This window comes from Mustela erminea, chromosome 16 (genome assembly GCF_009829155.1).
Source record: "Mustela erminea isolate mMusErm1 chromosome 16, mMusErm1.Pri, whole genome shotgun sequence".
NCBI lineage: Eukaryota > Metazoa > Chordata > Mammalia > Carnivora > Mustelidae > Mustela > Mustela erminea.
Window position 1 is genome coordinate 31,225,119 of NC_045629.1, and position 20,682 is coordinate 31,245,800.

General features: G+C 40.4%; 2 protein-coding genes across 12 annotated transcripts in view; both read right to left on the reverse strand.

The window, feature by feature from the left end:
• Window positions 1-7,293, reverse strand: part of MRPS28 (mitochondrial ribosomal protein S28) — a 126,926-nt gene extending 119,633 nt beyond the window's left edge. For all 4 annotated transcript variants that reach the window (XM_032316902.1, XM_032316903.1, XM_032316904.1 and 1 more), the window contains exon 1: window positions 7,044-7,293. In XM_032316902.1, the coding sequence (XP_032172793.1) occupies window positions 7,044-7,259 (216 nt within the window). In that variant the 5' untranslated portion in view covers window positions 7,260-7,293. The remainder of the gene's footprint in view (window positions 1-7,043) is intronic.
• A 4,637-nt stretch (window positions 7,294-11,930) lies between these two features.
• TPD52 (tumor protein D52) overlaps window positions 11,931-20,682 on the reverse strand; it is a 99,727-nt gene continuing 90,975 nt past the window's right edge. For 6 of the 8 annotated variants that reach the window (XM_032316898.1, XM_032316892.1, XM_032316895.1 and 3 more), the window contains 3 exons: window positions 18,117-18,158; window positions 16,361-16,409; window positions 11,931-12,287 (listed from right to left, as the gene is read on the reverse strand). In XM_032316898.1, coding sequence (XP_032172789.1) covers window positions 12,168-12,287; window positions 16,361-16,409; window positions 18,117-18,158 — 211 coding nt within the window. In that variant the 3' untranslated portion in view covers window positions 11,931-12,167. The remainder of the gene's footprint in view (window positions 12,288-16,360; window positions 16,410-18,116; window positions 18,159-20,682) is intronic. The other 2 variants (XM_032316896.1, XM_032316900.1) reach the window with 2 other exon arrangements.

Here is a 20,682-nt window from a genome sequence, read left to right on the forward strand (position 1 = left end):
TACAATGGAATATTATGGAATGGAATACACATACATACAATGGAATATTATGCAGCCACCAAAAGAAATGAAATTTTGCCATTTGCAACGACATGGATCGAACTAGAGGGTATTATGCTTAGCGAAATAAGTCAATCAGAGAAAGACAATTATCATAAGATCTCCCTGGTATGAGGAAGTTGAGAGGCAGAGTGGGGGGTTTGGGGGATAGGGAAGGAAAAAATGAAACAAGATGAGATTGAGAGGGAGACAAACCAAAAGAGACTCAATCTCACAAAACAAACGGAGGGTTGCTGGGAGTGGGGGGGTAGGGATAGGGTTGTTGGGTTATGGGCATTGGGGAGGGTATATGCTATGGTGAGTGCTCTGAAGTGTGTAAGCCTGACAATTCAAAGATCTGTATCCCTGGGGCAAATAATACATTATATGTTAATTAAAATAATTATTAATTTTTAAAAAGCACAAGTTGGTATCAGTGGTGAGGAATAACAACCCTAGTTCCCAATTTCTGTATTTTGTTTTGACAGCTCAATATCCATAAATACCCCACATGGGAAAAAAATATCCCACATGGATAGAGGTGAGGAAACAGGCATTGTCATGTGCTCTAAGAGGGAGGTGGTACAAACAAGTTTGTCTATCAAAACTCAAACTGGGGGTTCCTGGGTGGCTCAGTCATTAAGTGTCTGCCTTCATGATTCCAGGATTCTGGGATCGAGACCCACATCAGGCTCCCTGCTCAGTGGGAAGCCTGATTCTCCCTCTCTCACTCCTCCTGCTTGTGTCCCCTCTCTCACTATCTCTCTCTGTCAAATAAACAAATAAAATCTTAAAAAAAAAAAAAAAAACCACCCTCAATTGCCTGGATACTTCGATCTAGAATATATCCCATAAGCATGCAAAAAATATGTAAATACTCACTGCAGCACAGTCTGTATTTAAAAAAAAAAAAGAACAACAAAACAGAAAACCACCTAGAAGCTCATTAATGAAGGCCTGGTTAAATCAATTATGCTACATCCATACCATGGAATACCAAGCAAATTTTTTTCAATGAGGTAATAATAATTATATATATATAATGTGTAATATACATTACACATATATAATAAGGAAAAATATTCCTAGTTATACTTACCTAAAAGCAGCAACTCTCAGGAATAGCAACTAAACTATACTGAGTGCTTATTAAGCACCAGGCATTTGTGCTAAGTGTTTATTTATTTATTTTTATTTAAAGATATTTATTACTTATTTATTTGAGAGAGAGAGAGTATAAGAGGGGAGAAGGTCAGAGGGAGAAGCGGACTCCCTGCAGAACTGAGAGCCCGATGCTGGACTCGATTCTGAGACTCCAGGATCATGACCTGAGCCGAAGGCAGTGGCTTAACCCACTGAGCCACCCAGGTGCCCCTGTGCTAAGTGTTTAAATAATAAATTCATTTAATCTCATAACAACCTCATGACAAAGTATTTTTTCAAGAAAAAGGAAAAGAAGATATAGAGATATTAAGTAATTTCCCAAGAAAACACAGCTAGTAAATGACAAAAGAACCAGGATTCAAACCAAAACTATCTGAGTCCACTCTTCTACAGGAATAATATAATTCAAAACAGTACCAACCAATTTGTGTTTGGATGTAGAAATTACTTAAAAATAAAATCTTTAGAGGCCCCTGGGTGGCTCATTCAGTTAAGTGTCTGACTTTAGCTCAGGTCATGACCTCAGAGTCCTGGGATGGAGCCCCCTAACAGGCTCTGCACCCAGCAGGGAGTCAACTTCTCCCTCTTCCTCTGCCCCTCCCTCCACACGGTTTTTCCTCTCTCTCTCAAATAAATAAATAAATTTTTTTAAAAATCTTATCAAATCAAATCAAATCAAATCAGTCAGTTAAGCGTGTGACTTTTTTTTTTTTTAAGATTTTGTTTATTTATTTGACAGACAGAGATCACAAGTAGGCAGAGAGGCAGTTAGAGAGAGAGGGGGAAGACGGCTCCCCGCTGAGCAGAGAGCCGGATGTGGGGCCCGATCCAAGGACCGGGAGATCACGACCGAGCTGAAGGCAGAGGCCCAACCCACTGAGCCACCCAGGCACCCCAAGTATTTGACTCTTAATTTTGGCTCAGGTCATCATCTCAGGTCATGAGATCCTGCCCCATGTTGGGTTCTACACTGGAAAAAGCCTGCTTAAATTCTCTTTCCCTCTTCCTTTACCCCTCCCTTGCTTTCTTGTTTTCAAAAAAACCCCAAAAAACCACCACCACCACCACCAAAAACACTTTCAAATTATTCCCTATGATCTCATTTGCTATTCCAAAAAAAAAAAGAAAGAAAGAAACAAACACAAAAACAAAAACAAAACAAATACATTCTCCAGCCTGAAAAGTGAGGAAAAGGAATGGGAGGCTTTTACATTTTCCATTATAATCTTCAATGCTACTTGAACTTTCTTTTTACAGTAAGCAAATATTATTTTTATACTTTTTCAAAAATTTTGACCATACAACAAAGATGAACTTCATTCATCTTGTAAACTCAAGATACTCTCCAATTCATTAGATCCAGAAACTTCAAAAAGTGGAAGTTTCTTCATAAAGTTGAATCTCTTTTAACATCTCTCAACTGCTCATATTCATCATCATAAATATAAGTCAGAAAACCACTAAAAACTCCAATAAGCCCTTTAATTAATTAAAATTAATATGGTATTTTCAGTTTCTTTACTTTTAAAAATGTTTCTTCCTCAATTATTATTCTGGACAAGCACATCTAACTGATATGCTAATATGTAAATGCTAAAATATGTACTATTCTTAGCTATACAACTGTTTGTGAGCAATAACACACATCTCAATTCAAAGACAACCCAGGCAAACTTAACATACGAAACAATAGATGTTGGCAAGAATATGGAGAAAAGGGGAAGGCTCCTACACTGTTGGTGAGGGTGCAAACTGGTACAGCCACTCTGGAAAACAGAATGGAGCTTCCTCAAAAACTTAAAAGTAGAACCATTCTACCATTGAGCAACTGCACTACTAGGTTTTTACCCAAAAGATACAAAATTACAGATAGGAAGGGATACATCCACCACAATGTTTATAGCAACATTATCAATGATAACCAAGCCACTGAAAGAGCCCAAGTCCAATGACTGATGAATGGATAAAGATGTGGTATAGTGGAATATTACTTGGCCATCAAAAACAATGAAATCGGGGCGCCTGGGTGGCTCAGTGGGTTAAGCCGCTGCCTTTGGCTCAGGTCATGATCTCAGGGTCCTGGGATCGAGTCCCACATCGGGCTCTCTGCTCAGCAGGGGGCCTGCTTCCCTTCCTCTCTCTCTGCCTGCCTCTCTGCCTACTTGTGATCTCTGTCAAATAAATAAGTAAAATCTTTAAAAAAAAATGAAATCTTGCCATTTGCAAGGATGGGTTTAGAGTGTATTATGCTAAGTGAAAAATACCAAATGATTTCATTAGGAATCTAGGCAACAGAACAGATGAATGTGTGGGAAGGGAAGAAAATAAGAGGGGAGAGGGGAAAGCAAATCTTAAGAAACTCTTAATGATAAAGAACTGAGGGTGGATAGAGGGCGGTGAGTAGGGGATGGATTAAATAGGTGAAGGCTATTAAGGCGGGCACCTGTAATGATGTAAGTGATGAGTCACTAAATTCTCCTCCTAAAAGCCATACTACACTACATGCTAACTAACTAGAATTTAAATAAAAATTTAGAAGGAAAACAAAGACAGCCCAGGTACAATGAAGTTCAAATATGCACTATGTGTACTATTCACTCATTCACCCATTTGGCAAACACCTATTAGTGCCCACTAAAGGTCAAGCACTGTGCTAGGTGCTGGGGATATAACAGAACAAGACAGACAAGGTCTCTACCCTTTGAAATTTATATTCTAGTGGGGTAAAAAGCCAGGAAAAGCTTTATTCTGAAGTATGCACATGTTACTCAGGAACCACAAGTTAACATACTAATGATCACAAATGACCTTAAATTAGAAAAAAACAGAATGGCATGTACATTTTTTTTTAACTTAAAGTTTAATTTTTATTAATTATTTAGGAAAGCAGTGGGATTTCATTCAAAGAACTGTGCAATCCTGGAAGCATCTCTCTCTGTGAAACTATTCCTTGAAGACGGGAGACTGGAGGAGAAATGGCTGAGGACACAAAGCTAAAATGTACTAAGTTAAAGCTTACTCTGCAGCAGTCCCCGGACTGAGAGCAATTTCAAATGTATTATTTCAGGGTGCCTGGGTGGCCCAGTGGTTAAGTGTCTGCCTTCGGCTCAGGTTATGATCCTAGAGTCCTGGGATTGACCCCTACATCGGCTCCCTGCTCAGCGGAAAGCCTGCTTCGCCCTCTCCCACGCCCCCTGCTTGTGTTCCCTCTCTCACTGTGTCCTTCTCTGTCAAATACATAAAAAATATTTTTTTAAAAAATGTATTATTTCATGCAAACTCCACCATAACCCCAGAGTACTATGCCCACTTTGAGATAAGAAAGCAAACTAAGATAGGCTAATTAACTTGCCCAAAATTAACGGGTAAGATGGCTGCACTGACTGGGTCCTGAATGGCAGCAGGCTGGTAATGGAGAGATGTGTATTTAATCTTGTAGGCAGTGTGAAGAAGGGCTTATAAGATTCTCAAGCAAAGCAAAAAGAGCATCTCATTAAGTCTGATTACACAGCCCAACTTTGGGAAGTTAACTCTGTCCACTGAGTATAATGACCACTGGAGTCAGTGGCATCAATTAAGAATGAGTAAAGGCTTCCACATAACTGGAAATGTTCCAAAGCTAAGAGCTCTTAGAATGGAGACTACAACCCAGCCTCCCGACACCCTCCACTCCAGGGAATTTTCCTTCCTTCCATTAAACGGTAAAGTTGAAAAATCTTGAATATGTGAACCGCAAGTCACAAATATGTTTGTTGTTTTTTTTAAAAGAAGAGCCCACCTTGGTGATCGAATTCACTCTGAGATCATGATCTGAGCTGAGATCAAGAGTCGGACACTTAACTGACTGAGCCACTCAGGCACCCCATAACCAAATACATTTAACCTCCATCTAGTAAATAATGTTTTCTAAACTGTGTTAGGAAAAGAAAAAGTGCTCGGAGAGACTCTACTCAGCCTAAACTGGAATGAACAATTCTAACAGCTGTGCTGGACTTCCAAGAAACACTCCAGCCTCCTCTTGGAAAAACCAAAGGGAAAGGAAGGCAATGGAATCCAGATCATGCTCAAATACTTTAGTTGTTTCCTTCAGTAAACAAACATTTTTAACCATGTGAAACCCCCAAGTATGATCGCCATATGGCGTTTCAAACAGTCTACCTATGATGTTGTAATTTCACTCTTGCCACAATTAACTCAGCGGTTGAGAATTATTTTCTGGTAGTTTCTGAACGTGTCTGGAATGTGGTAATAAAGCATGCAGGAAGGGGTGTAAGTGAGAAATGTTGGAAGATGAGAAATAAGGAAATCCCTTACCTATAAATGTATTTTGGGGAAGGGAAATGTGAATTATATTTATACATTTCCTACTTTACCACACTTAATCTTCACATCCACCAAGGATGAATTTAAATCCATCCATTAGTCAGTTTCAGGTCAGTCACCAGCACCCTTTTAGAATTTTAAGATTTTCTCAGGTATGATAGACAAAAATGCACCCCCCTTCCCAATATGTGCATATCCTAATCCCTGGAATTTGTGATTATGTTACCTTCCATAACAAAGGAAAATTAAATTGCACATGGAATTAAGGTTGCTAATCGGTTAACTTTAAAACAGGGAGATTATTCTGCATTATCTGGGTGAGTTCAAAGTAATCACAACAGGGCTTGTAACTGGAAGAGAGGTCAGATTGATATGATGTGAGGACTCAATCTACTGTTGCTGGCTTTAAAAATGATAGAAGGAGGGCAGTTAGTCAAGGATTGCATCCATCCTCTACAAGCTGGAAAGGCAAAGAACAGATCCCACCCAGAACCTACAGAGAGGAACAAAACCTTCCAACACCTTGACTGTAGCCCACTGACACATCAATCGGACTTCTCACCTACAGCACTAAACATAATAAACCTGTGTTGTCTTAAGCCACTAAACTTGTGGTAACTTGTTATGGGAGCAAATAGAAAACTAATAAAACGGGCTTCTTCTAATCCTTGGATTTTAGGAAAGTTTTGCCATCAGTAACTATTAACAATTACTACTAAATTTTCTATAATCCAGGACACTGCCAGGCTCTGAACTGTTGGGTGCTGGTCTCCAAAGAAATGCGTATAGAAATTGAGAGCGTTTATTTTTATATAATTTAACATTGCCAGACATCCAATTTCATGTCTATTGAATCTAATAAAAAACTGTGACTCGTATTTATGCCGATCTCTTCCATTTCACTTATCCAGTAATTCTACCCTATTTTTACAAAGTATCGCCTGAAACATGTGGAATTTTTTTTTTTTTTTTGTCATTTACAGAAAAGGAAAGCAAAGCACTGACCGGTTAACTCATCTGCTCAAGTTCACAGAGACAGTAATTCTCTTTCAACTATTCACTGAATTAAGTATTTATAAAGAGCGCTGCACGCCAGACGCCAAGCTCCATGCTGGAACTTCCTGGGTCTAAAAAACTAGCCGGCAGAGACCCCGTCCTTCCCCGGTGTGAGTCCACTTCGTCTCTGAGACCCAGGAGTCGCCCCAGACCGCCTCACGGGCAGCGCTCCCTGCTGGTTTCCCGTCCAGCACTCACCCAGGAAGATGAGCGCAAAGGAGTGCGGACAGCGCAGGTCCAGCACGTACCTGCCGCACAGAAGTACCACAAATGGAGAAAAACACCAACCCCTAGCTCTCTTCGGACTAGCCCGCCGCAAGGCCAAGACACACCCCAGATCCTAGCTCCACCCCTTCCCCAGGCTCCGCCCCGACTCCCACGCCACCCACCACGCCCGGGCTCCCCTCAAACCCCAGCCGCAGCCGGGTCCCACGCGTCTCCGAGGAGCTCCCGCCACTCACGGTCTTCTCCCCGAGCTCCGCCTTCCGCCACAGCTTCGAATGCCGCTCCAGAGCGCTCGCGAAGCCGCCTTGGCGCATTTTAGGCTCTGTGGAATCGGAACTCTCACTCCCGGAGCTACTCTCGGTGCCTGCGCCTCGACACGGCCGAGAAAGGAGAAACACTCGCCGGAGCTGGCTCTCGGCAGTGACGGCACGGGTCCTACACAGCGCCGCCATGACGGTTCCGCAACCTCTGACCTTGGACCTCTCCGCAGGCGCGCAGGCCACGGGGCGGAGCAACGAATGGTCCACCCTCCTCCGGAGCGCGGGCGACGCGGGAGTGTAGTGCCGCTTGTGTAGGCAGCGGGCGTGCGGAGAAATGGTTCTACTAAAATCGGTGAATTATATCGGTGGTGCCTAGGGGTCCTCTACTGGCTGCGATCTGCTAGGTTTTTCACGGAAAGTGTTTTTGACTTGCAGGCATTTCGTTCCTCAGAGGATCGTTTGGCCCTTGTCCTCCTGCAAATTCTGGTATTACGGCTGGGACGTGCTAGCCCCACCTCATGGGCTTTTACCCCGGATGGCCGCAAGGCTTGTTTTTCGGGTCTCTGCTCAGACAGGAGGTTCTCCGTGATTACCTTATTTAGAACTGGAACCCCAAACACATTGTCGGATTCCCCGGGTTTCCTTTGCACCATTTAGCATTCTTAATATTGCTATAATTGCTTATTGCATAATTGCTATTAATTTACTTAACACCGTTTCTCTTTGCTTTCCCAAATTTGTAAACTCTTGGCTGTTGGATCCCTGACACCGGGCACACAGTGGGGTTCAGTGAACTTGTGTGAAATCCTGGGTCCAAGTTTGTCTTTTGCCGCCTCTTCTGAGATCCACTGACATTCAAAAATTAATCTTTCTAAGACGTTTTTGTCTCCTGTAGGTAGCTACAATTCCATTACATTTCGGAATGTGCCTAAACAGACGCCACCAGAGACTCCCACCCTCATTCATGATTTTCTCCCTTTTCCTCGTCAATGTTAATTCCCGGAATTTGCCCACCCTTTTCAAAACCAAGTGTTGATAAACTAAGCTGTCCATCTATCTTCTATCAGTTTTATATTAATCCAGTTATTTTAGGGGAGATGACAAGACCCTTTACAGTTCATTTGCAAGTATTTTGACAGAAGGAATTTTTATGTGACCACAGCCCTTTTTTAGTAGTATCGGACTACAGGGGCGCCTGGGTGGCTCAGTTGGTTGGGCGACTGTCTTCGGCTCAAGTCATGACCCTGGAGTCCCAGGATTGAGTCCCCCATCAGGCTCCCTTGCTTGGCAGGGAGTCTGCTTCTCCCTCTAACCCTCCCCCTTCTCATGCTCTCCACATTAACCTTGGAACGGTGTGTAATTGTATGCACCACGCAGTTTAGTACTACTAGCCAATTAGGGTAATCCTTACATAAGTTCACGAGGGTGCTTAAGAAAGATTCTACTTCAGGGTGTTCTCCTTCTTGGCACTTAAGCCATTTATTTTCTTTGACCATTAATGAAGTCTTACCCGAGACATTTTTGTTATCTGTGGCTATTGCTACTTATACTTCCCTTCAGGAAAAAGTGGTAAATTGTAAAGAGCATTGGCCAGTGACCTCATGAACCCCTTAGTTCTAGTTCTGACTGTAATCCTGACATATGGCACATCAATTTAAAGTTGATTTAGCTTCCTCACTTATAAAGCCAAGTCATTAGCTTAGAGAATTGATCCTAAAAACCAAAAAGAACAAAGCATGGTGAAATGGAGTGTTAAAGCAAAAAATCATACCCACTTACAAATATTCCAACAAAATTGGTGTTGTGTTTTTCACTATATGCTAGGAAAACCACCAAATTAAAAGAATCACACTACCAAACCACCTCACTCCATAATCAAAATTGTGTATGAGAGTTGGCAAGAAATTTAGTCACCAAGTAGCATTTATGTTAAATACGAAATCCCGGGCGGTGGTAGGTACTTGCTGCCCCTGCCCTCTGAAGTCTTATAAACTAAGAGTTGTCTCCACTCATTCTGATTTTAGTTCATTTTGATTTCAGAGTCTGAATAATATGGACATTAATTGTATAAGGTTTGCAGGTTTACTGAAAAGTGATAACTGCTTTATATTAAGTCTAACCCAACACAGTCTTTATAATTAATCCAATTACAATAGGTCGGTCCCAAATTAATCACCAAATGTTTCTTTGGTATGGGCAAGAAAATCTGATTTTTCATCTGGGTCTTAAAAGCTATAAAGAAACACATGTGGTGTTGACATGGGACCTTATGCAGCATCTCTACATACATAAACCAAATAGTCACTTAGAATAAACATGTAGCTTGTTCAGTTTTGATACACTAATTCCAGAGAGCTACTTACGGGTTTTTTCCCATATCTAAATTTCCAAGTGTCTGGAGAAAAGTTGTAATAATGGACTCACCTCTTTCCCTGACACATAATACATACAAAAAGAACCCATACCCAAATTACAGAATTTTTATTGTTTTCAAATACTATACAAAAAGAAAAAAAAATACAGTGTGCATTTCATGATAAACAAATCCAGAAACAGTGATTCCAAATTAAAGGTGTTTTCTCCTTCTCTATTTCAGTAGTTTGAGTTACTAAAAGAATAATGCAGTGAATTCTCTCTTCCATTAATTACTTTGGCCTCATAAACATGAGAACTCTTGCTTTATTTTCCACAAACTCCATGGGTTAATTTCAGGGATTTCCTTCTTTCACACTTCTTGTTCACTTGAACATCTGAGATTTCACTCTCAAGTTACTGTTTTCTTTCAGTGTCAAACACAAAACTCAATAGCGTGACCAGGACCTCTCTGGTATTTTTAATAATTACTGTGCTCCAAATTTCTTAAATATCTGTGAATTCGTAATATTGAATCTTCCACAACGACTACTTTGAATAGTATTTCTACCTCCATATGTTTGTCTAAATTCAATATTTCACTACTTTTTACTACTACTTTTAAGATGCATAGTACTTTGCAAAAGATTAAATCATTTGAAATTAAATAAAGGTAGATGTCTGGAAAAGCCATTCTCCCAATTTCTTTCATGACCATCACCAAGTACCCACATAGTACCATCCCATTTTCCATTCCTTAGTCTATCATTTCTCATTATAAAGCAGCGATCTTAATATATTCCACTCAGCTAAAGTTGAAAGATAGTAACAGGGCAGGACACCCAAAAACCAATGTGATGAAAAGAGCATGTTGTGATTTAAAAAAAAAAGAAAAAAAAATAGAAAGACTGGTTGGAAAAAAAATAATTTAACAGTTTTGATGGGTAACCACAGTATTTCTATAAAAAGACAAATTTTTACAGATCCAGTCCTCCAGGACAGCACTTCAACAACTGGGCAACTACCTTAAAGTCTCTTCAAGGAAATAATATATATGTTAGTCTAACACCATTAAGCAGTGATTTAAAGCAGATAGTTAAAAAAAAAAGTTGTGTTTGTTGTTTTTTTGTTTTTTTGTTTTTGCATAGACACCAGTTGATTATTTAATACAAGCTGTTTCCAGACCCCTGGTCTCACAATAAATATTGAGACCTATATGACTCATATACAGAATTTATTAAGCTTTTCACATTTAATAGAGCATTATTTTTGGTTGCATCTAAAATGCTATAACAAAAACTCTAGCAATCAAGAATGGCAGCATGTTACTTAAAACAACCAACACTTGTGGCTTTTCAAATTTGGTTTTCATAAGATAATTTATCCTGAAGTAAATCTAGTCATGCTTTAAAAAAAAAAAAAAAAAAAAAGCCTCAGGTTACTCCAAGCTTGGCAATTAACATTTGGCATAAACAATACGAAAACAATTACAGCTTGATAAATAACAAATACAACATTATAGGCCATAACCATACACGGAATAATGAAAGGTCATAGTGACAAATAAGTAACTAATTAGAAGAGAGTACCTTGGCCTCCAAGCAGAGACTTCTAGAGGCTTTGGTTCATTCAGCCCTGCCATTTTTTTCAAAGTAGAGGGGCAACGTCTACAGTATCACTTATGCATTAAATCCTCAGGAGTTACCACTAACCCCTTAGTATAAAATCTTTTCAAGTTATATTAGTCATACAACTTTGTGTGCTCATTTTTAAATGGTGCTAAATGAATTATATGAAGACAGCAACATTCCCCCTAATGTGATTGATTTTAGCATTTTTACAGCTACTGAGATCTAAACAATGGTCAAGCTTTTGAATGGAACAGGTGATGAGTGCTCCTATTCCAACCTACTGGTAATTAGGAGACAGCCTGAATCAAAATGTTATTTTGCAACCTACTCTGAAACTAGGAAATTTAGTCTCATGACAAGTAAGTCAAGAGAAGTGGCATAATAACAAATACACTGAACGGGTTATTATCACAATTGGTGACAAGAATGTGAAGGTTCTGCTCTCAAGTCACCTAGGACTCTGAACCGCCACACATGTCGTCACTTACGAAACTGTAACAAACTGGAAGTCGAGCTAATTTATTTATACTTAGTCTGCTGTCTTCAGACACACAAGATACAAGATACCTTCTACCAGAACAATGTTTATTCAAGAAACATTTTCTGTAGCTGGTCGTTCTCCCCTCGGAGCTAAAGAAAATTGTGCCAAAACTTGTAATAACCAGGATTCAGGAAATTTTAAAGAAAATTTTAGTTAACAATCAAATACCCAGAGGTTCAAGAAGGAGACAAGAAAATCGTATTGAAGACAAAGATCAAAGTGGCATCCCAGATCCACAGCAATTTTGTAAAGGAGGAAAGCAGTATGATAACCTGAAGCTTCTTAGATCATTCTAATGAGGATCCCCAGGGATTACACGTGTAGTTGTTGTTGTTGTTGTTTTATAATAGTGTTTCCTAAATCAGGGCCCTTAAGTGCACATTAGAGGGTATTTCCCAGGAATCAGAGGTGAAGATAGTTTTATTTTGTTCAACCCACAAACTATTTGGTCAAATGAATATGTAAAGCTAAGTGAAAGCACATCTGGTGGAAATTCAGGGCGACAAATGTTGACAAGACGTGCTTGGATCTTCCTTGCAGCATCTGGCAGTGGGTAGCCGAACAAAGGTGAGGGCCTCACGGGTTCGCCTGCGTCTGTTCTGGAAGAGGCTCTGGGGCGCCAGCACTAGCATTCGCCGTTGAATTCAAGACTTCTCCAAAATCCCCGCCAGCTGGCTTGGTTCCCCCTACTTTAGACTTTTAAAAAAAAAGTTCAAAAAGGACAAGACATCATGAAACATAAACTCAGCTGACTCTGCAAGAAAGTAACTCAAATTTTACTTTGAGGATCAAATCCATCCGGAACCTGCTAGCCCAGCGAAGGTCATATAGGCACGGAATTCAGTACTGCTGCGGTGTTCCCGCACAGTTAAACAGAAAGCCGTGCGCGGTCCTCTGCGGGAATACTCAGATTGGTAGATGCTACGGCTCCTCTTTTTTCCCATCTGCTCATCGTTCCTCCCAGGAAAATCTGTCCAAAAAACTTCTGAAGACCTATTACTCTCAAATATCTATTGGAAGTCTCTCTATATTTGGAAAACACTTTAGCTCCATCAGACTGTTCATTCAGCTACATTCATTCAAGAAATACTGAATCTGGGGTGCCTGGGTGGCTCAGTGGGTTAAAGCCTCTGCCTTCGGCTCAGGTCATGATCCCAGGGTCCTGGGATCGAGCCCCGCATCAGGCTCTCTGCTCAGCAGGGAACCTGCTTCCTCCTCTCTCTCTCTCTCTCTGCCTGCCTCTCTGCCTACTTGTAATCTCTGCCTGTCAAATAAATAAATAAATAAATAATCTTTTAAAAAAAAAAAAAAGAAAGAAAGAAAGAAAAGAAAAGAAATACTGAATCTGACAAGCAAAGAAATTGATCTGTTTTTCCCAGTTACAGCATAAAACCTAATGCGCTGCTACTTACAGTGTGGTGCAAGGATCCCCAGACTGACTCAGGGCCCCTGGGAGCCTGTTAGACATGTAGGCTCAGCCCAGCCTCCCCACCTCCATCTAGAGATCTCCAGGGGCTTCCTAGACAAGTTACAGGGTGTGAAGCACTACTCCAATTTATCTGGCCTGAAATTTTGTCAGTGAACATCTGTCTGCATGAATAGGTCTGCCTTACATTTGTATCATACTTTATGCTTTTCAAAACCCTTATGTCATTTCATCCTTAACAACACTGACCTATCTATGCTCTCTGTTACATCTCCTTACTGCCCAACGGGACAGCTGACTAATATTAGGAAACGTTAGTCAGTAACCCACAAAGCAACTCACGGTAGGTTTAACTTGCCCCTGCTCTTAGTTGAATCGTAACTGACTAGCCACATTATCAGTTGGAATCTAGCTGAAATTTTCTCTCACTCTCTTTGGTTTCCCATCCACGATCCCTAAATTGTTTGGAAAATCTGCACGACTTTTGTCCACTGCATATTTAATAATTTATTAAAACACATTCCTTTATTACAGGAAAAGTTTAAGACCCTTGCAATTCAACACGTCTAATGCAGGACTCCTTCCACAACTGGTCCTTTCTCTATTCTTCCTTAAGACTTTAATTGGCTGTAGCAGCTACCTAGTTGGCCCAGTCGGATACCTGGGAGAGAATCCTTGATCCTTCCCATCTTGTGCCACATCCAATCCAACGGCGACTTTCAAGCTGTCATTTCTAAATTCTAAACATCTCTGAAACCTGTCCCATGGGCACTACCTTAACTCACCCCACCACTATCTTGGCATAATTCCTTTCTCCTAACTAGTCTTCTGACGCCAGTCTTCGTTCCCTCAGCTCTGCAGGGCACCAGTGATCTTTCCAAAATGCACAGCATACACTACCCACACTGTTTGAAATCCATTAAGGGCTTCCCATTGCCCCAAGTCCAAATTCTTTAGTGTGGCCTACCCATCACCCTAGCTTCATCTTCTGCTCACTACCCTACAAGCACAGCAAAGTTCCTGGTATTCCTGAAAAGGGCTCCAAAGCTGCAAACATTCCCCTCAACCTCAAAGCCTCCATTTATATTATTGTGTCCTGTGAGAAGCCCTCCCTTATCTTCCCTCCTAGGCCAAGTCAGACATTCCTGCTACTGGTCCCACTGCATCCCCGAGTCTCCCTGTCATGGCACCTGACCTCACTTTATTTTCATTGACCATTCAAATGTCTACCCATCTTACAGAAAGGGTCTCTGTCTCTTGCTCACTGTGGTATCTCGGAGGCCTACCCCTGTCACATAGCAAATGCCCAATAATCCCAGACCCATGAATCAATCCAAAATCTAAACCTAAGTACATGGAGACCTGATGTTTAATTGAATGTAAATGTAATCTAGCTAAATTACGTCCCAAGCATACAACCATATTTTACAGCCTTTTGAGGTTATGTTTCATAAACTTCACTTTTTAAAAAAATTACAAGTTTTTTATCTGAATGGTGCCTAGTCATGTCTCAAAAGCCAAATTTCACCACAATTTATAGAAGCTAAATATACTCAGGAGGAGAGTATGTAGTAAATGACCTGGACTTTTCTCCTCACCTTCAATGGCAAAAGAATACAGTGGTCTGGTTTTCCAACCAGTCATTTCAAAAACTAATGCTTAAGGCAGATTTCAAGGCGAGGCTTATCACAATAGACCTCAAATAGTGAGAACTGAATTCTAGTAAACCTTGACTTCTACAATGTACAGTCTATTTTCAAATACATGACTAGGCATTATAAAGAATAAAGCAGGTCTCATACTGACCTAGAAGAACGACTAGGATAAACATTTTGCTCATCAAATAAGTATTAAGCAGCTTCAATGTGCCAAGGACTATTCTAGGCCTTTGAGAAGCATCAGTGAGTAAAAGGAACAGGTGTCTGTGTCTGTGGGATCATAGAGTAAGTACGCTAATGGGGGCTGAATAAACAATGTTATAGGACTGTCTGTGCAGTGTGATTCTTTCTGAAAAATGTTTATGCATTTATGTAGAAAGAGAAAAGGTGTGTATTTGTGTCTGTAAAAGAAAAAAAGATCCAGGTCTTGGAAGAGTGTTTGGTTTTCTTTCCATAAGCATCCCCTGCTTCTGCAATTTAAGAAGCATTTAGGGGCACCTGGGTGGCTCAGTCCTTAAGTGTCTGTTTTCAGTTCAGGTCATGATCCCTGAGTCCTAGGATCGAGCCCTGCACTGGGCTCCCTGCTCCACAGGAAGCCTGTTCTCCCTCTCCCACTCCCCATTTGTGTTCCCTCTCTCACTGTGTCTCTGTAAAATAATAATAATAATAATAATAATAATAATAATAATAATAATAATTATAAATCTTAAAAAAAAAAAAGGAAAAAGGAAAGAAAAAAAGATGCATTTAGAAATAAGTGACTCCAGTTACAATTCTGAAAGACTGAATCTGAATATTTGTTTTTAAGCAGATTTATATAAAGGGTTTAAGATAATGCCTTTAATCCTTAAAAACATCTACAGTACTTAACAGATTTAGTTTAAGAAGAAAGTTAATACTGGCTTTGCACAAATTTGTAGAGAAGGCTGGGCAGTAGATGGGACCTAAGACAACCTTTCTGGCCACTGGTAATCCTAAGAGTTGGTGATTTTATAATTTTGAATATAATCTTGAAAATAATATAATTTACAAATTAAGAAAGCTAGTCGTGGAGAAATGCCCACCTTCCCTGAAATCAAAGCCATCAAAAAATAAAACCATGCATCATTAATAATGATCACCATGGCATCCCCATCATTATCTTAAATGTCTAATAACTGAGGACTGAACAAACACTATCTGTCAGAGGGTACATGTAAGCAATCATTAAACCTAATTTTGAGGAAGAATATTTAATGACATAGGAAAATGTTATGGTATTTGGTTAATTCCTTCTTAAAGCACAAAGGCATAGTTCTACTACATATGTATCGCTGACTCTAGGTGATAGGACCAACTTTTTTGTGTCGTACTTTTTATGCTTTTGTAATGTACTTATTAATTTTCTACAATAAAATTTATATTAAATTTTATCTGGTTATAAAAGTATTTGAGTCACACAAAGTTCTCGAGTACTACTGCTTTTTAAATCCTACATTTCCTTTCAGCATTTAGCTCCTGCCATGCTACAACATACATTCAAAAAATGGATTAAAAGAGAATATATCACCCATAATAATGTAAATAAAGCGATTAAAGCTCTTTAAATACTTTTAGAAAGAAAGAGTAATGAGAATAATTTACCCACAGGAAAAAAAAAAAAAATTAAGGTACCAAGTAAGACATCACTATTCGTCTCTACTTGCCTTTAAGTTTTCAACCTTTTCTTCAAATGATTTGAAAGTTGGGGAGTTTCTATGGAGAGAAAGAAAAACAGAGTTCTATTACAAACACTGAATAAAACTCACTAGCTTGGCGTCATTAGGTGACTGTATTCCTCTTCACCATTATTCTCGGTCAAAGAAGAGACCGATATATTTAACTGTACAAATCTTCATCATCAGGTAGGACATTACTAGGTAAGATGATCCGTTTCGGGTCTAAGATTTTGACAACAACACTTGCAGTTCCACAAACGGCCTGTCTCAGACATACGGGACTACAGATGGAGTCCAGTACATGTGTGAGGAGAGGGAACAAAGGCACGTAGAACATCGATTCTGTCATTTCACCCATCTAGTCATGCCACTTTACCTTTGGTGACTGTACTATACTTTAAAACTCGAGTTTAAATTCCCATGTTACCTGGCCAGAGTCCTACAGTAGTAACCCACATCCCTAAGCAGGACAAGCAGACCACGTAAGTTTCCATGAACAGGGATCCTGGTTTGCAGGGAGCAGCATTAGAGACCAAGAAAGGGAGACCGAGGGCGCCTGGGTGGCTCAGTGGTTTAAAGCCTCTGCCTTCGGCTCAGGTCATGATCTCAGGGTCCTGGGATCAAGGCCCGCATCAGGCTTTCTGCTCAGTAGGGAGCCTGCTTCCCCCTCTCTCTCTATCTGCCTTTCTGCCTACTTGTGATTTCTGTCTGTCAAATAAATAAATTAAAAATCTTAAAATAAATAAATAAATAATAATAATAATAATAATAAAAAAAGAAAGGGAGACCGAAAGGAAGAGATGTGGTTTCGTCTACATCACAAAGCTTCCCCGGGGGACAGAGCACTCGGAGCCCAGGCCTCCACAGGCCTTCCCACTCATCTGTATTAATTACGGAGGATCACAGCACCTATGTTGCTCACATCTGGGTTTCCAAACTGCCAGACTTCACCTGACCTCAAATATCCTTCATGTTACCCTAGATGGAAAAGGTGAACAAGGGAACACGGGGTCTCCTCCCTCCCACAGTGGGGATGGGCAGCCAGTGGCAAGGGGCGGGCCCCCAGATGCACCAGGGACTCTTGGGAAGCTGTTGGCAACGCAAGTCCTCAGGTCCCACCTCAGGCTTACAGAAATCAGAAACCAGAGGAGGGGCCCAGCCAACAAGGGGCTTTAACAAGCTCTCCAGGTAGTTCTGAAGTTTGCTACAAGTTTAGCCGAGCATGTATGGTTAAAAGTCCCCTGCCTCCCTAGAGAGGCAAGCGTGGTAATAACATATGCCACTTGCACGGGTTTCCTAATGAAAGTGGACTATACAATTAAATCACAGCTGGCTCCAAATGTCACCATGGGATGAGGGAAGTGGAACTGGAAGGATGGAAGAGAAGAGGAGCAATTAAAGCTAATGTAGGCAGATGTGGTGGGACACGTATTAGAGATGCGAAAAGGCAGCTTCGTTAGATGAGTCGTGTTCATGTTTTCAATTAAGCAGATTAAAGATATGAAACAATATTAGGGGTTTTCAAAATATAAGAGTTTTTTATTTTTTTAATCACAAATCTTGAATGTATCTCTCATACCCTCTTAACATCACACGTAGAGTGAATGAAAACTGACAGATATGGACACTCAGCTTACGTAGAGCAGAACCCCAGGTCTCTGTTTCAGAACAGTTCAAGTTCAACATCTAAGTAAAGAATAAGTACTAAGTAAGATCAAGTACATTTTATAAAAATATACTTTACCTCATAGCAGGCATGCTAATTGAATGTTGAATGGAGCGGATACTAAGAGGCAGCATTAAAAAGAGATAGACATGAAATTAGTACCGTGATTAGACATGATAAAACCCTTCTTTCTAGAAGCTTATTCTTTTGGCACCATGAAGACTTAATCTACTTTTTGAGGTGGAGGGGATCAAAGTCATTCCCAAAATAATTTATTTTTATTCATGAGCCAATTTGTTTAAAATTTTTCAAAAAATTTTTTTAGTTTGTTTATTTATTAAAATAATCTCTATACCCAACATGGGCTTGAACTCATGACCCCAAGATCAAGAGTCACATGCTCCACGGACTGAGCCAGTCAGGTGCTCCTTCATGAGCCAATTTAAATCACATAAGTTGATAGAACTAATAATTCAACCTTACATTTTATAGCATTTTGGAAACTCCAGTGCTTTCACTGTGGGTCATCTAGCACCAAGGCTCAGAAGTTAAATGATTTACCCAGGGTCATAGTAGAATCAAGAATGGAACCTGGGTCTTCCTGATTCCTAATTCAATGTTCACCACCTCCCCTCAAAAAAACAAACAAACAAACAAACAAACAAAAAAACGAAGCACACAAAGAGGCGCCCGCGCACACGCGCGCACACACAAACACACAAATGAGGCTGGAGAAGGGCTCCAGCAGCTGCCTTTCTCCCACAGATTTGTGATCAGACCAAAATAAATCACCTATTTGACAACTTCAAGTCAGATCAGAGATCACTCCTTAGTAATAGTATCAATTTTCTAGTAAGAGACACTTGTATTTCATCCCCATTAACTAAATGTTCTTAATGGTCATTCAAATACCATCTGGCCCTTTGTTTTACCAGGACCAGCTTCCTTCTCTAGGGCAATGTGGTTCACTGACCACCCAGGTTCAAGGTTATCTACTCTCAGCCATCTCCCATAGAGACCGCCTCACAAAATGAAAGTACTTTAATATTATGGCTCACAAAGTCACTGTAAATTGATGATATGATTGCTGTCCTTGAAATATTCTGACCACTGGCACAGCACTTTTGGCAGGAAATCTTTCCTGCGGTTAAGCTGGACAGTCCAAGGTATTCTCAATTATATTTGAATATTGCATGTGTGATTTAGTTTTCTCAAAAAAATCTGTTTTACAAATGATAATGCATTTCAAAAGAAGCTCCCGCAATCTAGTTTTGCACTAATATGTAGTGACATGGGAGTATGATCTTGACATAAATCAAAATATGCTTGCAGTTCACAATCAAAATAATTGGTAAAATATTTGGACATTTTCATACTTAATGTCGTACACGACAGAAGCAAAGAGCCATACAGCTCACCATTCTCTCTATACTATAAGAGTGGTAGATAACTTGGATATAAGACTATTCTCTAAGAGGAATTTGCTAATTCTTTTCCTCCTTGATCCACTGCAGTGGGCTGGATCTATATTTGAAGGACAAAGAGGAATAAAAATCATCCCTCTTAGTTTACAATTCTAATTGTTTTAATTACAGTAGTTTGCGACAGACTTCCAAAGAGTCTGTCTGCATAATCACACTTCTTCAGCCACTTTCCATCATCCTCAGTGATGATAACTGGATCAGCGGAGCCCAACCACAACTAACCTCCTCCTCATCTACAAATTGTCTGTGCTGAACAAAAGGCGGTGGGGGGGGGGGGGGCAAGAAGAGACCAATTAAGGTTCTTTTCTTATCCTGGGATTTTGTAATTAGGACACACTAAGCCATTGGTCAGTTAGTGGCCAAGTACATGAGCTAATAAAGTTATGCAGGCTTAGGTGTCGAGGAAGACCTTTTATGGGACCAGGAAGGGCAAAGCTGCACGACAGCAAAGGAAGCGAGTTCCCAAAAAAGTACTGAACAGAAGCACAGAGGGAGGTAGAGGAAAGGAAGGAGAGAGGACCATGTGGGGATGGTTAGGGGGAGGGCGGGAGCAGGTGGGAGAGAACAGTGGTTTCCTTGGTTTCTACCAGCTTTCCAATCAGCACGCCTAGTCTGGGTGGGTCCAGGACTTGCTTCCTTTCCTCTTCTTGGATTCTCTTTCTGGGAAGCACATTCCCCGTCTTAGGTCAGCTAATTTACACAATACTTTGTTCCTCATAACCAAGACTCTTCGCTAGAACATTCATTTTGGCAGAAATTACCAAATTCTGGCAAAAGGAGGAGACTTACAGCTGAATGCGTGATAACTGCTTGTTCGTGGGATTCACAGACTGAATTCACAGTATTGACAAAATGAGGAAATAGGTAGCAAAACTTATTTCAGAAGTCCACAGCTAATCCTAGCTACTGTCCCTAAGCACCATGTAAAAGCTCATTCCTTCCAATGGTCATTTGGGGAGCTCTGTACCCCCTTGAACATACAAGCTAGTTAAGAGGGAATGGGGTCAAAGGCAAAGTGGAAGAAATAATCATAAAACGCATTCTAGGTGCATCAAGTTAATCGTAGTAAATTCAACATCTGGAGCACAAGTTACTTCAGGATTATCCTACATGTAAGAAATCAGCCCTGGGGCCCTAAAAGTTGAAGAAGGGAATTGTAA